This window comes from Lepidochelys olivacea (assembly GCF_965140295.1).
Source record: "Lepidochelys olivacea isolate rLepOli2 genome assembly, chromosome: 9".
Classification (NCBI taxonomy): Eukaryota; Metazoa; Chordata; order Testudines; family Cheloniidae; genus Lepidochelys; species Lepidochelys olivacea.
The window spans coordinates 98,033,188-98,048,670 of record NC_140419.1 but is presented as its reverse complement, the minus strand read 5'-3'; the positions used below and the strand labels follow the sequence as shown (position 1 = coordinate 98,048,670).

Sequence of the window (15,483 nt, the reverse complement as noted above, 5' to 3'; positions counted from 1 at the left end):
TTTTCCATTGCTGAATTTATCCACACAAATATTTCGAAAGGTTTGAGGAAATCTGGACACCATGTGACTTAAAAAACAGAAACTTTGTTCCCATAGAAAATATGAAGGGCTTGAGATTCTACCCTCAGATCTCTCCAAACTGGAAAAAGTCTCTGTGTTTAACCTCTGCGCTTATAAACCCTTGGAGTTCTATGTTCTCCTCACAGTATGCTGCACCAGAATCCAGAGAAACTGCTACTCCACGTTTACAATTACACAACTTCTAAAGAGGGGGTGGCTGACTCTATGAGATGGAATTATCTAAGCATGCATGTTGTGCCTATTTATGCTACTCCCTAGGACAGATAACTATAAAGCCAATACAGTAAGCATCAGAGACAGGTTACTGAAATGGGAATAACTTATGCACATTGAGCCAATTGATGTGTAGGCAACAGAGAGATATCTACATGCCATTGTTTGGACAAATGAAAGACAAAGGTTTGATAAAATCCTACGTTTGTGACTGGATATAGATGGAATCTGAAATTCACACCAGCTTTTCTCATGATAGTGATGGAAAACATTTTGGACTACATCTTATTTCTGCACCTAGACCCTGACAATGACAATTTATCAAAGGGATAAATACTCGAGAGGGAGAGGAATTAATTAAGCTCAGTACCAATGTGGACACAAGAACAAATGGATATAAACTGGCCACCAGGAAGTTTAGACTTGAAATTAGACGAAGGTTTCTAACCATCAGAGGAGTGAAGTTTTGGAATAGCCTTCCAAGGGAAGCAGTGGAGGCAAAAGATCTATCTGGCTTTAAGATTAAACTCAATAAGTTTATGGAGGAGATGGTATGATGGGATAACATGATTTTGGTAATTAACTGATCTTTAAATATTCATGGTAAATAGGCCTAATGGCCAGTGATGGGATGTTAGATGGGGTGGGATCTGAGTTACCCAGGAAAGAATTTTCTGTAGTATCTGGCTGGTGAATCTTGCCCATATGTTCAGGGTTTAGCTGATCGCCATATTTGGGGTTGGGAAGAAATTTTCCTCCAGGGCAGATTGGAAGAGGCCCTGGAGGTTTTTCGCCTTCCTCTGTAGCATGGGCCACGGGTCACTTGCTGGAGGATTCTCTGCTCCTTGAAGTCTTTAAACCACGATTTGAGGACTTCAATAGCTCAGACATAGGTGAGGTTTTTCGCAGGAGTGGGTGGGTGAGATTCTGTGGCCTGCGTTGTGCAGGAGGTCAGACTAGATGATCATAATGGTCCCTTCTGACCTTAGTATCTATGAATCTATGACCCTCAGTTGTCCATACATCACTTTGGCTATCAGTAACTGCAGGATGATGTGTAGAGAACAAGAAAACACTTCAAGCAGATCAATGTACAGAGGGCAATGCTTACTAGTTAGCAAGTTCAGAACAAACAAGAGCCAGACTAACCATCGTTAAAGCAATTCCTAGATCATCGCCCCATCTAAATAATGTCCCCTGAAGGAATGACTGGGAGGTCCCATTTGAAGATGAGCAGGCAAAATAAGGCACACTGGAGGGGAATACACATGAAAGAACAATTCCATGTATGAGCCTGTAGTGATCATGTCGATCAAAATTGCATATTTAATAACCCATCACACCATCAGATGTCTATGCAAAAATACAGGAAAAGGAAGCGCCAGAAGCTATCACAAGCTTTATTTTCCTGATCACAGAGACATTCTGAGGTTTTGCATGAGTGCCTTTAAAGAGCAGAAATGGTCCCTAAACATTCGAAAGTGAAAAGGCTTTGAAGTGTTCTGTTATTACAGACTGACTTGGGTCTTACTTGTCATAGGATTGGAGGGGTCTCAAGTAAATTCCCAGAAGTGACTGTAGTTCCTTAGCATAGTCACGTTCTGTTTCCAGAATACTTTGCAGTACCTAGAGTGAGAGACAGAACAAAGAGCAGATCTCAGCACTAATGACTAGGTGCATTACTACAACATCAGCTTCCAACAACAGAGCAACCTGGAAACATATTTTAAATCCAGCTCTGACTTATTAATGCCTGAAGAACATGCTAATGCAAGACAGAAACTGTAAAAAACAGGCACGAGGTTTCAGATTACAGATTTGATCTCATGAGGTGCAGAGTTTCCCAGGAAAGCAGTAAGAATAAGCCTTAGAAGCTGCTCCTTCTCGACTTCTCTTTTTTGCTATTGGAACATAATACAAATGCACATGCAGATTAGGTATTTGCCCCCACAAAAGGCAATTTGCATGCATAAGTGGCTATTTGGGTATGCCAGTATTGATTGGGCTTGCATGCAGGCACAGTAACTACACACAAATCACATGCAACTGGACTAGTGCTAGATCGAAACAGTTTAACTGCAAGAGTAGACAGGATGAAACCCAGTTTCCCATTGTTTCACTTGATGAAAGAGCAGTGAAGTTGGTTCATGCCTCGCCTGCCTACCTCAGCAGTTAATCTCTTTTCTCACTGGTGCAGCAAGACCCACTGCAGTCACCCTTTGTCTGCGAACAGCAGCTTTCTTACTGTAGATCAAGCTCTAGAGACAGATGAGGCTGTTCCTAGTCCAGGTTTAAGCACCTGGGCATGTGCTATTTCAGCTGGTTTCTACAAAATATATTTAACTGACAAATGCATTTACCCTCCGCCACCAGTCTGTATGTCCAAATGCAGACATTTTAACTCTCTCTTATGCCATGGGGCAATGCTCATTTTACCTCTCAGTTTATTTTGCCTTGTTCCATCACAAACCTTCTGACTTATATGAAGGTACATTATTTACATCAGAAATAATAAAATGGAACAAAAGCAATTTTTTTTTTTAAAATACCAATCTCGCAATTTATTAGACTACCATCTTCACTCTTCTATCTGGGCTCTCTATTTTGAGTCTCTCTCTCTCTCAAATACTGTAGCATCTTATATGTGTAGTTTATCATCTCGATAGCCAAGTAGATATCTTGAACCAGAGCAGTCTCAATAGTTAAATTTAAACACAAACTGCCAGATACTCAACTGGCAGAAATTAAATTAGCTCCAAGGACTTCAGTGAAGCTGCGACAATTTATATCAGCTGAGGATCTGGTCCAGAGGATAAATATAATACTCTGCTTATTAAAATATAAAATCGGTGCTTTAAAACTTACCACGGTATAATAATTCTTTGTAAGTTGAGGGCTTTCATGTCCTTTTAATGCTTTGGGAGAGAGTGGTTTATCTGAACAAAAAAAAACAACAACAAAAAACCCTGTAAATTATAAAGCAGAATTGCCATCAGAAAAATCCACATCTGTATCTTGTCCAGCAGACTGCAAAAAGTCACAGAAAAAAGAGATGCCCAATTGCAGGGGTTTTTTAATGAAACCTGAAGCAAAGTGAATGCATGCCTGAAACTGACAGCTGTGTAAGTCTGGACAGAACTGCAGTACAGCCATTCTATGATATTTACCAGTTTTTCTGAAATAACTGGCAACCATGCAACAGCTGGGGGGGGGGGTTTGCAGCAGGGGTTTTGCTTCAGCCAATCTGTAGAATTCAGACTTCATACACTCCTAACTCTGGGGACTTCTGGGTTTCTGGGCTTTGCTGTGGGCCCATCTCTAATTCATGATTTATTGAAACACACCTTAATAATAAGTTGCAAGTTGAGGTCCAACCCTGCAGTCCTTTGAAGGGCAAAATCCTCACTGAAATTAAGGGAGTTTTGAGTGAATAAGGAACAAACCAAAGCTGAAAGGCTCAAAGTTCAACCTATGGTACATCTTTCTCATACATCCATTTGCTAAGATGACTTACAGTAGTCCCTTTTATCTATTTGGTCTGTTCCCCCCCCAATAATTGTTGCACTGCTCTTTTCCCAAGGAAAAGCTAACCATGCCAACAACACAGTGACAAATCGCTGTGGGTTCACAAGGAAGAGAACAATACCTCTGCCTTAAGCTGCTCTTAACTTTAAGGGCCTAAGAAATCACATTATGACTGAATTCATGGTAATTACCAGGAGGCGTTTCCATTTTGGGCGTTGTTTCCTCTGTCTAGAAGAACGGGTTTGATGGTATGCCCTGCTCCTCCACCTGTACAGGTAATCAGCCCATACATGGGCTGCCCACGGGCTCATTCCTGCATTCCTTTGGTGTTAGTGGGAACTCTGAACATGTAGGAAGAGCTTGAGAGTTGCCAGGCAGAATAGACAGTGGTATTTTGTCCTGTGTGTGCTCTTCTTGCAACCTCCAAAGCACACTCTCGGTCACACAGACAATGGGGGAAAAGCTGAAGTTGATAAACTGAGCATATTTCAGAAAATACAACAAGCTGCAGTCTATTTATTGCCCTTGCAGCATTTCCTGTCTCTTCCACAGAGGGTCCCTGTGCATCACTTAAAACACTCGATGATGCTTTACTCCACACCAGTAGATATTATGGCCCAAAAAATACACTGAGGATACAGTGCAAGTGCAAATAGCATCATGCGACTGCAGCACCAAAAAAAGGCAGAGCGACACTATGCAGATGCAATCAAGCTGCAATGGTAACTGAATCAATGAGAGTTAATGTCGGTGTTCTAACATCTGCTTCATGTTATTTAGAGACTTTAATTATAAACCTGCAACAAATTTATCTACAGCCTCTATTAACTTGACCTAGGGGGCTTTGGTTCAGGCCCTTTCTGAACTTTAACTTGCTTTAGGCCCTGAGGGTTCTCGGGGATGGGGGTGCGTGTGTATGTACTGGCTTTTTCCCTTGGGATACCAGAGTCCTGGCAGACGTCACAGGTAAAGAACTCAGGCTGTCCCCTTCTGTGCAAACTGCAAACCCACCATGAAGCCTGGCACAATGAGCAGTCCCTGAATGACACTAGTGTGTCTGTGCAGGGTCAGCCCTGCAAAACGTTAGCAAAGCAGCGGGCACAGGGCCTGCCCATAGGTGCTGGAACTAAGGGTGCTGGGGGTGCTACTGCACCCCCTGGGTTGAAGTGGTTTCCATCATATCCAGGGTTTACAGTTTGGTTCATTGGCTCTCAGCACCTCCACTATACAAATTGTTCCAGCATCCCTGGGCCTGTCAACACTCGGCCATTGTCAAGCCTGTGCAGAGGGCCAGCACAAGGTCCATCTATCCCCAAAATAGGAAAAAATCCATGGCAACAGCCGGTGCTCCCCTCTGAAATTCTGGCCACAAAGGGCCTGGTTCAGCTCCACTGAAGTCGATGGGAAGACTCCAGCTTAATAAGAGTTGGATCAGGCAGGTGCCTAAATATGGATGTAAGGGCCTAACTTTAAGATCGCATCTTTGAAAACTTTCTCCACTATTTAAAAATCTGCTGAAACCAGATTCCAAAACTCAGCGCACGAGGCGGGAAGGCAGCTCCCTGAAACCACCCCTACCTCTACTCAAACGTCACCAGCCAGTCTGCAGTTACCTGGCAAACAGGTAACTGCTTCCTGCTTGACAGCCCAAACCTGCCCACTCCTCCATATGCCTGGAGGCCCTTGACAAAACACAGCCAATCTCTTCTGCATGCCTAGCTCTGGAAGGGCTCCTGGCATAACCACATGAACCAGGGTGCTGGGAATGGGGGGTGTCAGGAGGCAGGGTGAGGTTACAGGTTCAGCAGCTATGTGGATTCTCTAGTCCAGGGGTTGGCAACCTTTGAGAAGTGGTGTGCCAAGTCTTCATTAATTTAAGGTTTTGCATGCCAGTAATAAATTTTACATTTGCAGGGCTCCCTGACGGAACCCCAGGGGCCAGCGGCCAGAACCCCAGACCGGTAGCGCGGGCAACAGATGGAATCCCAGACCAGCAGTGGTCTGAAACCCCGCTCAACCCGCTGCCGGCCTGGATGGACAGAACCCCGGGTTGGCAGCAGGCTGAGTGGGACCAGCGACCGGGACCCCGACTGGCAGGGGCCGGTAGACGGAACCAGAGACCGACAGCGGGCTGAGCAGCTCAGCGTGCTGCCAGTCTGGGGTTCTGTCTGCCGCCCGCGCTGCCGGTCTGGGGTCCCGGCTGCTAGCCCCGCTCATCCCACTGCTGGCCTGGATGGACGGAACCCCCGGCTGCCAGTGGATGAGTGGGGCCGGTGGACAGAACCCCAGACCAGCAGCGCGGGCAACAGACGGAACCCCAGACCGGCAGCGCGCTGAGCCGCTTAGCCCGCTGCCAGTCTCGGGTTCCATCCACTGGCCCCTGCCAGCCGGGGTCCCGGCCGCTGGCCCCGCCCAGCCCGCTGCTGGCCCAGGGTTCTGTCCATCCAGGCTGACAGCGGGCTGAGCGGGACCGGTGGCCGGGACCCTGGCTGGCATCAGAGTGCCACTCAAAATCAGCTCACATGCCGCCTTTGGCACGCGTGCCGCAGGTTGCCGACCCATGGTCTAGTCCATCTCCACCCCCAGATAGGGGGTGGGGCGGGGGCTAGAGCTGGCAAACAGGCTACTTATTAATGCTGCTTTTGCCCTGCATCCTTTGCCCAGTGAATCCCTACTCGAGCTGGGTGCTAGCGAGAGGACTGGAGGCTAACAGATTCACAGATCAAAAGGCTGTCATGCTCCTCTTGGGCTCACTGGGAGATCTGAGATTAGCTCCAGGGAGGCCCCTTTCTCTTACTTTATGAAACCTTCATTTTTCTGCTTCATGTGACTGACATTTCTGTCGTCGTGCCCCTGGGCCCTCCCCCTGCCCAGTTTTCCCTGATAGACGCATTCTTTGAAAAACCTGCAGCAGCAAGTCTCAGAGTCTTGGTCAGCTGACTTGGGCTCACACTCCCCAGCTAAAACCAGCAGTGTGGACGTTCCCGCTCAGCTGGAGCCTGGCTCTGAGACCCAGCCAGGAGGGTGGGTCTCAGAGCCCAGGCAGAAACATTTACCCTTCTAGTGTTAGCCCCATTGTACAAGCCCGACTCAGTTGACCCAAACCCTGAGACTCGCTGCCGCAGGGGGTGGAGGAGCTTGCAGTGGAATCGGACCCTGCAACTTCACTGTTAAGTCCTGGTGCAGCTGTTATGTTTTCCTTACACAAAGGGAAATGGTGGAAGCACTGATCTCATGGCCAGGTTTATATTGCTGCTTGTAACTTCGCTTGTATCTAAGTGATGTGTTCTATGTATCACCACTAGCACCAGGAATGAAATAAACTCATAGATGCACTGAGGCAGTGTGGGCTAGTGAACCAGGCACTGGAATGGGAAGAAGGAGCCCTATTTCCAGCTCTGCCATTGACCTACTGGGTGACTTTGGGCAAGTCACTTCCTTGCTCAGTGCCTCAGTTTCGCCCCCCACACACACTCTGTCTATTTACATTGTAAGCTCTTCAGGGCAGGGACTGTCTCTAACTATACCTATGTCCAGAGCCTCCCTAGCACAATAATATACTGATCTTGGTTAGGGCTTCTAGACCCTGCTGTAATAAACAATAATAATTAAAAGGTAAAACTTTGTTTTCAAAGATACAACATTCATCATCACAAAGGGGCTCCGAAAGGATAACAGATCTAACATGGGGAGCTCTATTTAAATGGAATTAATGAAGTAAGAGTGGATACAGCTGTAGGTAGGAGGAAGGGCAGTGTAGATACAAGTCTAATAGGTTATACTGGTAGTAAAATAACCGTGCCTAATAGGGTACAGAATGTGAGTGAGGCCAAACAGCAAAAATTAAGATGTTTGTACACTAATGCAAGGAGCCTAGGTAACAAAATGGAGGAACTAGAGTTACTGGTGCAGGAAGTGAAACCAGATATTATAGGTATAACAGAGACCTGGTGGAATAGTAGTCATGACTGGGCTACAGGTATTGAAGGGTATGTGCTGTTTAGGGAAGACCGAAATAAAGGTAAAGGTGGTGGAGTAGCACTGTATATCAATGATGAGATAGAATGTAAAGAAATAAGAAGCGATGAAATGGATATGACTGAGTCTGTCTGGGCAACAATTAAATTGGGGAAGAAAACTATTAGAGCCTCCCCTGGGATAGTGCTTGGGGTGTGCTATAGACCGCCGGGATCTAATTTGGATATGGATAGAGCCCTTTTTAATGTTTTTAATAAAGTAAATACTAATGGAAACTGTGTGATCATGGGAGACTTTAACTTCCCAGATATAGACTGGAGGACGAGTGCTAGTAATAATAATAGGGCTCAGATTTTCCTAGATGCGATAGCTGATGGATTCCTTCAGCAAGTAGTTGCTGAACCGACTAGAGGGGATGCCATTTTAGATTTGGTCTTGGTGAGTAATGAGGACCTCATAGAGGAAATGGTTGTAGGGGATAATCTTGGCTCAAGTGATCATGAGCTAATTCAGTTCAAATTGAATGGAAGGATTAACAAAAATAAATCTGCAACTAGGGTTTTTGATTTCAAAAGGGCTGACTTTCAAAAATTAAGGAAATTAGTTAGGGAAGTGGATTGGACTGAAGAATTTATGGGTTTAAAGGTAGAGGAGGCCTGGGATTATTTTAAATTAAAGCTGCAGAAGCTATCGGAAGCCTGCATCCCAAGAAAGGGGAAAAAATTCATAGGCAGGAGTTGTAGACCAAGCTGGATGAGCAAGCATCTTAGAGAGGTAATTAAGAAAAAGCAGAAAGCATATAGGGAGTGGAAGAAGGGAGGGATCAGTAAGGAAAGCTACCTTATTGAGGTCAGAATATGTAGGGATAAAGTGAGACAGGCTAAAAGTCAAGTAGAGTTGGACCTTGCAAAGGGAATTAAAACCAATAGTAAAAGGTTCTATAGTCATATAAATAGGAAGAAAACAAAGAAAGAAGTGGGACCGCTAAAAACTGAGGATGGAGTGGAGGTCAAGGATAATCTAGGCATGGCCCAATATCTAAACAAATACTTTGCCTCAGTCTTTAATAAGACTAAAGAGGATCTTAGGGATAATGGTAGCATGATAAATGGGAATGAGGATATGGAGGTAGACATCACCATATCTGAGGTAGAAGCGAAACTCAAACAGCTTAATGGGACTAAATCGGGGGGCCCATATAATCTTCATCCAAGAATATTAAAGCAATTGGCACATGAAATTGCAAGCCCATTAGCAAGAATTTTTAATGAATCTGTAAACTCAGGGGTTGTACCGTATGATTGGAGAATTGCTAACATAGTTCCTATTTTTAAGAAAGGGAAAAAAAGTGATCCAAGTAATTATAGGCCTGTTAGTTTGACATCTGTAGTATGCAAGGTCTTGGAAAAAATTTTGAAGGAGAAGGTAGTTAAGGACATTGAAGTCAATGGTAAATGGGACAAAATACAACATGGTTTTACAAAAGGTAGATCGTGCCAAACCAACCTGATCTCCTTCTTTGAGAGAGTAACAGATTTTTTAGATAAAGGAAACGCAGTGGATCTAATTTACTTAGATTTTAGTAAGGCGTTTGATACTGTGCCACATGGGGAATTATTAGTTAAATTGGATAAGATGGGCATCAATAGGAAAATTGAAAGGTGGATAGGGAATTGGTTAAAGGGGAGACTACAACGGGTCCTACTGAAAGGTGAACTGTCAAGTTGGAGGGAGGTTACCAGTGGAGTTCCTCAAGGATCAGTTTTGGGACCAATCTTATTTAATCTTTTTATTACTGACCTGGGCACAAAAAGTGGGAGTGTGCTAATAAAGTTTGCAGATGATGCAAAGCTGGGAGGTATTGCTAATTTAGAGAAGGACAGGGATACCCTACAGGAGGATCTGGATGACCTTGTAAACTGGAGTAATAGGAATAGGATGAAATTTAATAGTGAGAAGTGTAAGGTCATGCATTTAGGGATTAATAACAAGAATTTTAGTTATAAGCTAGGGACGCATCAACTAGAAGTAACGGAGGAGGAAAAGGACCTTGGAGTATTGGTTGATCATAGGATGACTATGAGCTGCCAATGTGATATGGCTGTGAAAAAAGCTAATGTCGTCTTGGGATGCATCAGGAGAGGTATTTCCAGTAGGGATAAGGAGGTTTTAGTACCGTTATATAAGGCACTGGTGAGACCTCACCTGGAATACTGTGTGCAGTTTTGGTCTCCCATGTTTAAGAAGGATGAATTCAAACTGGAACAGGTACAGAGAAGGGCTACTAGGATGATCCGAGGAATGGAAAACTTGTCTTATGAAAGGAGACTCAGGGAGCTTGGCTTGTTTAGCCTAACTAAAAGAAGGTTGAGGGGAGATATGATTGCTCTCTATAAATATATCAGAGGGATAAATACCAGAGAGGGAGAGGAATTATTTAAACTCAGTACCAATGTGGACACAAGAACAAATGGATATAAACTGGCCACTAGGAAATTTAGATTAGAAATTAGACGAAGGTTTCTAACCATCAGAGGAGTGAAGTTTTGGAATAGCCTTCCGAGGGAAGTAGTGGGGGCAAAAGATCTATCTTGCTTTAAGATTAAACTCGATAAGTTTATGGAGGAGATGGTATGATGGGATAACATGGTTTTGGTAATTAAATATTCATGGTAAATAGGCCCAATGGCCTGTGATGGGTTTTTAGATGGGGTAAGATCCAAGTTACCCGGGAAAGAATTTTCTGTAGTATCTGGCTGATGAATCTTGCCCATATGCTCAGGGTTTAGCTGATCGCCATATTTGGGGTCGGGAAGGAATTTTCCTCCAGGGCAGATTGGAAGGCCCTGGAGGTTTTTCGCCTTCCTCTGTAGCATGGGGCACGGCTCACTTGCTGGAGGATTCTCTGCTCCTTGAGGTCTTCAAACTACAATTTGAGGACTTCAATAGCACAGATATAGGTGTGAGGTCTTTTTTAGGAGTGGTGGGTGAAATTTTGTGGCCTGCATTGTGCAGGAGGTCAGACTAGATGATCATAATGGTCCCTTCTGACCTAAATATCTATGAATCTATGAATTGGAACCACAAGAGGGCAGTTAACCAGGATGATGTCTGATGTCATGACTGTTGCATAGATTTCTGAAAATGTACAGGTTTCAGAGTGGTAGCTGTGTTAGTCTGTCTCAGCAAAAAGAACAGGAGGACTTGTGGCACCTTAGAGACTAACACATTTATTTGAGCATAAGATTTCATGGGCTAAAACCCACTTCATCGGATGCATGTCCCGATGAAGTGGGTTTTAGCCCACGAACGTTTATGCTCAAATTAATTTGTTAGTCTCTAAGGTGCCACAAGCACTCCTCATTCTTTTTGAAAATTTACAGGAAATTCAAGGCAAAACTGAAAGGAGTTAAAATTTCAGCAGGCAGGTTCTCTTCTCTTATGCTGCCTGCAGCTGAAGATGCATCTAGATAAAGCATACTGTGTGAAATCAGCCAGAGCTACATATAAACAAAGGAATCATTCCCTATGGCCACATAGTTATTGCTGGCTTCCACAGTGAAATTCTGAGCGTTAATTATACTGCTCCCAGGAATGGCTACATTGAAAGGAAAATATGTACCGGACACATAGAAAGGTCCTCAGCAGAAAGCAAGCTCTGTGCTTAGAAACTGGAGAGAGCAACTGGCCCCCACTTAAAACTGAAGGCAAATGCCATGGAGACAACCCAGCATGCTCTTCCTGTTTCTAAAGCCATGTAAGCTACTCTACTCCCACTCTGTGCTGTTGGGGCTCTGCCGTTTCAGACAGGAGTGCTGAGTTGAGATGGGAAGAAGCTGCAGAGCAAGGTATGCAAAGGGCGGGGCTGTCTCCTTCTATCCCTATTCCTGCCACTATTTCTGGTACAGCACTGGGCACGCTGACACTGCTTAACAAACAACTGCAGTTTCTGGAAGGCATCAGGGGACAAACTGCATTATGCTGTTATTCAATGAGCCACTGAAGATTTGCTTACCGGCGGACTTGATTTCTTTGACGTAGTTACTGGGGAACCAGCCTGTTTTTCCATTCAATGTACCTTCCCACCAGCCCCCTTCTTCAACTCTGGTGACATAAATAATGTCTCCTTTATTCACCGAGAGCTCATCTTCATTGGTCTGCTTAAAATTGAACCTGGCCTTTACCACCAACTGATAACTGCCATTTTCGACCATCTCCTAAGGAAACAAACATTAAAGAGTATTAGAAACCAATTCAGGGGGTAACCAGAATTATACTAAGGTCATGAGGATACTATTGTTTGCATTTTTATAACAGCAATAATATCACCCCCTTATATAAAACCTTCCATCAGAGGATCTTAATGTCTCTTACAAGCAATAATTAACCTTCACAATAGCAGGAGACGCAGATAAGTATTAGTATACTCATTTTGCAGACAGATATGCTGAAGCTCGGAGAAGCCATTTGATTTGCTTAAGATCATATAGCAATCTAGTTGCAGGGCTGGGAATAGAACTTAAACTCTGATTCCCAGTCCTCTGCTCTTGTCACTAGAATGTGCTCCCTTTTCTATGATAGATCAATGGTTGTCACTATTATGCTTGATATTAGATTTTAAATCAAGAGTACCACAGGTTTCGACTGCCTCCGTAACACTCTTGAAGTCTGAGATGCTGTTCCGTGTAAATTAGTCTGGGAGCTGCTGGCAGCCGAGCTATGAGATGATAAATGTGAACATGGCCTTTCTGATGGCTGATCTGTTGAAGGAAAAACATAAACTGAAATGTAATCTGTGTTTTACAAAATTGTCTCTATTTCCTCACAATTAAGAGAGCAAATAAATGCACAGAACTATACAGTCCCCAAATATTTAGGGGCTCAGAGCTGAATGCTGCAGTGCTTATTTTGATTGGACCAATGCCATTAACCATGTAAATAAATAGTTTAAAATGTGTTACATTTTAGCATGAGAAGAGATTATGAGATGTCACCCTCTAATGACTGACAGAAAACATAAATCCCTACAGACAGCTAACGGAGAGTCTTCCTCCGTTCCAACAGACAGAGCTTGCAGTTTTGGAATTAAGTTCTTGGTCTCTATTCTCAATGCCACCTGCATGAGATGTGGGAGATAAGTGGGTGGCTGGTACTTATGGCTATATTTCGTGACCAATAAGTTTACTTGTTTCTACTCTAGCCACTTAAAATATTTGTCAAGTGATAAAAACCTGTTGGTCATTATAGACCTGAGCTACATTTAAACCAGCAGCATAAGTACTAGAAACCGCTTATACCACTATCAATCCCATGAACTATCCAGTCCCCTGCACAACAGAATTTTCACTTGTATGCTTCCAAGCAGAGAAATCATATTTCAAGAAATTATCGCTCTCATTAACCCTCTACTACTGTTTCACATTTCCATGTTATTGGAAAAATAATCAGATCATGTGAGTTTCATATGCTGTCATTTGCAAATGAAGCAAAGGCAGATGTTATTTCAAGAAGCTGTAAAGTATAGGGGATTTAAAGGCTTTCTGTAGGTACTCTTATTCCATTTAAATATAACATCAGAATGGCCATACTGGGTCAGACCAAAGGTCCATCTAGCCCAGTATCCTGTCTTCCAACAGTGGCCAATTGCCAGGTGCCCCAGAGGGAATGAACAGAACGGGTAATCATCAAGTGATTCCCAGCTTCTGGCAAACAGAGGCTAGGGACACTATCCCTGCCCATCCTGGGTAATATCCAGGGGTGTGTTTTTTTTAACACCTCTGAACAACAAAAGCTTCGCCGACGAAAAGCGCAGGTGTGAACAGCGCTTTGTTGGTAGGAACGCTTTCCTGCCAAAAAAGCTACCAATGCTCTTGGGGGGTGGAAGTTTTTTGTTGGTGGGAGAGCTCTCTCATGCCGACACACCGCGGCTACACTGCGTACTTTTTAGTAGCGGCACAGCCATGTCACTAAGAGCTGCATAGTGTAGACAAAGCCTAAGTGTGTTGCTTTATTGCAACAGGGGAAGATGAACTCCAAATATCAAGCACATTCAGGAAAGGTTGTTGCAAAAGACATTGTTGAAATTAGAAAATAAAGGGCCCAGTCCTGTCTTGCAAGGCACCGGTTGCCCTTCACTCTCATTGTCATTGTGATTCCGAAAGGAACTTCAATTGGAGCTAAAGGAGCTCATCATCTTGGAGGATTGGGAGAACGATTACTCTTAGTCAGGTCTTTTTTCCCCCCAGAGATTTTCTGTAATATAATCATACTACTCTTTCTAGACCTGATCCAATAAATGACCATTGAATGGGACTCAATGGCTGTCTTCAGTGGGCACTGGCTCAAGCTCATAGTTAGACTGTAAGGTCTCTGGGGCAGAGACAGTCATTCTGTGCTGTGTTTGTACAGCAACTTGCACAATGGGGTGCTGGTCTGTGACTGGGGCTCTAGACATTATCACAATACAAATAATAAAATAAATAATGTTTGTGGCAATGGTTAGCACGATTTATGGTCCACTTATCTGTGGCAATGTTCATGAGTAATTCTACCACCTCTTCTTGACTGAATTCTTTTCCTCACCCCCATGTAATAGGATTTCCTGATGCACACAAAGTGAAATCTAATTCTTAGCTCCTTGAATTGAAATGTTGGTAGCACTAACTAACAGGATGAAAACCCACTTTGCAAAGACAGGGTGTTTTTCTCTAAAATGTACTGACATTTGATCACTTGTTTCAGCTGTTTTCAGTGTTCAGAGGGTCAGCAAACTGGCAGGACTGGCATGTGGCCAATTTTAGATGTTTTCCCTCATGATTTGTTTTGAAAAGACAGAGTACATAAACCACAAGTCTTCATTCCTCAACCTATCCAAGCCATGAACAACAGTATCAAGAAAATTATTTGGTTACTGTAGATTTTAAAGTTTTACCTCCTTGTATTACTAGTTCTGTACGTATGTAAATATCCAGGGACAAATGTAAAACTGACTCTGACAAATTGGCAGCAAAACCTATAATTTATGTTACATCAAACTGACATCCTACTTTACGCCAGCTCCAAAATGGAATGCTGCTGTGGGTAGCTCGCCATATGTTGTCAAAATATGGTTAAACTAGCTGAGTTTTCCATTCAGAGCCCGATTATACTATTTTAGGCGTATCATCACAGCCTGATAGATCATATTATTATAGCCTGATTTTTTCCCCTAAAATGAAAGCCTAACACTTGATATGCAATGCAGAGAGGTCCTGCATTCTACCTTTACACACTATTATGGAAAATCAGAGTTACCTTCCACAACTGCATCCATGAAGTCACCATGCATGTGGGCTTCACAAATATACACTGGTCTGGGTGTGCAATTGCACTGAGGGCTAGCACAAAGTCCTCTGCATGAGGAAATGGAGTGGGTGGGGAAGCATGAGCTCAGAGAAGCCACTAAGGGGAATCTCTGTTATCCACATGACAGCCAGGCAGCATTAGGGCAAGCTTCCCTGCACTGTCCCGTTAACATGACTCAGCCCTGAACTGGAGGGACCCCAGGGTGAGGAGGCGTTTCATCCCCTTAGTTCTGGGCCTCTCTGGTGAGACCACACGCCTGGGAGCCAATCTGTGCCATCTGTGGCGGTAGTTTCCGGGACAAGGTCTCCTGTTTCCTGGGAACTGGGTCAAGCCACCAAATGG

The 15,483-nt window shown here is 43.9% G+C and overlaps 1 protein-coding gene across 4 annotated transcripts in view; it reads right to left on the bottom strand.

Moving 5' to 3' along the window:
- Positions 1–15,483, bottom strand: part of ARHGEF6 (Rac/Cdc42 guanine nucleotide exchange factor 6) — a 60,336-nt gene that overhangs the window by 29,201 nt on the left and 15,652 nt on the right. For all 4 annotated transcript variants that reach the window (XM_084639820.1, XM_084639821.1, XM_084639822.1 and 1 more), the window contains 4 exons: positions 12,430–12,557; positions 11,813–12,014; positions 3,160–3,230; positions 1,826–1,920 (listed from right to left, as the gene is read on the bottom strand). In XM_084639820.1, coding sequence (XP_084495946.1) covers positions 1,826–1,920; positions 3,160–3,230; positions 11,813–12,014; positions 12,430–12,557 — 496 coding nt within the window. The remainder of the gene's footprint in view (positions 1–1,825; positions 1,921–3,159; positions 3,231–11,812; positions 12,015–12,429; positions 12,558–15,483) is intronic.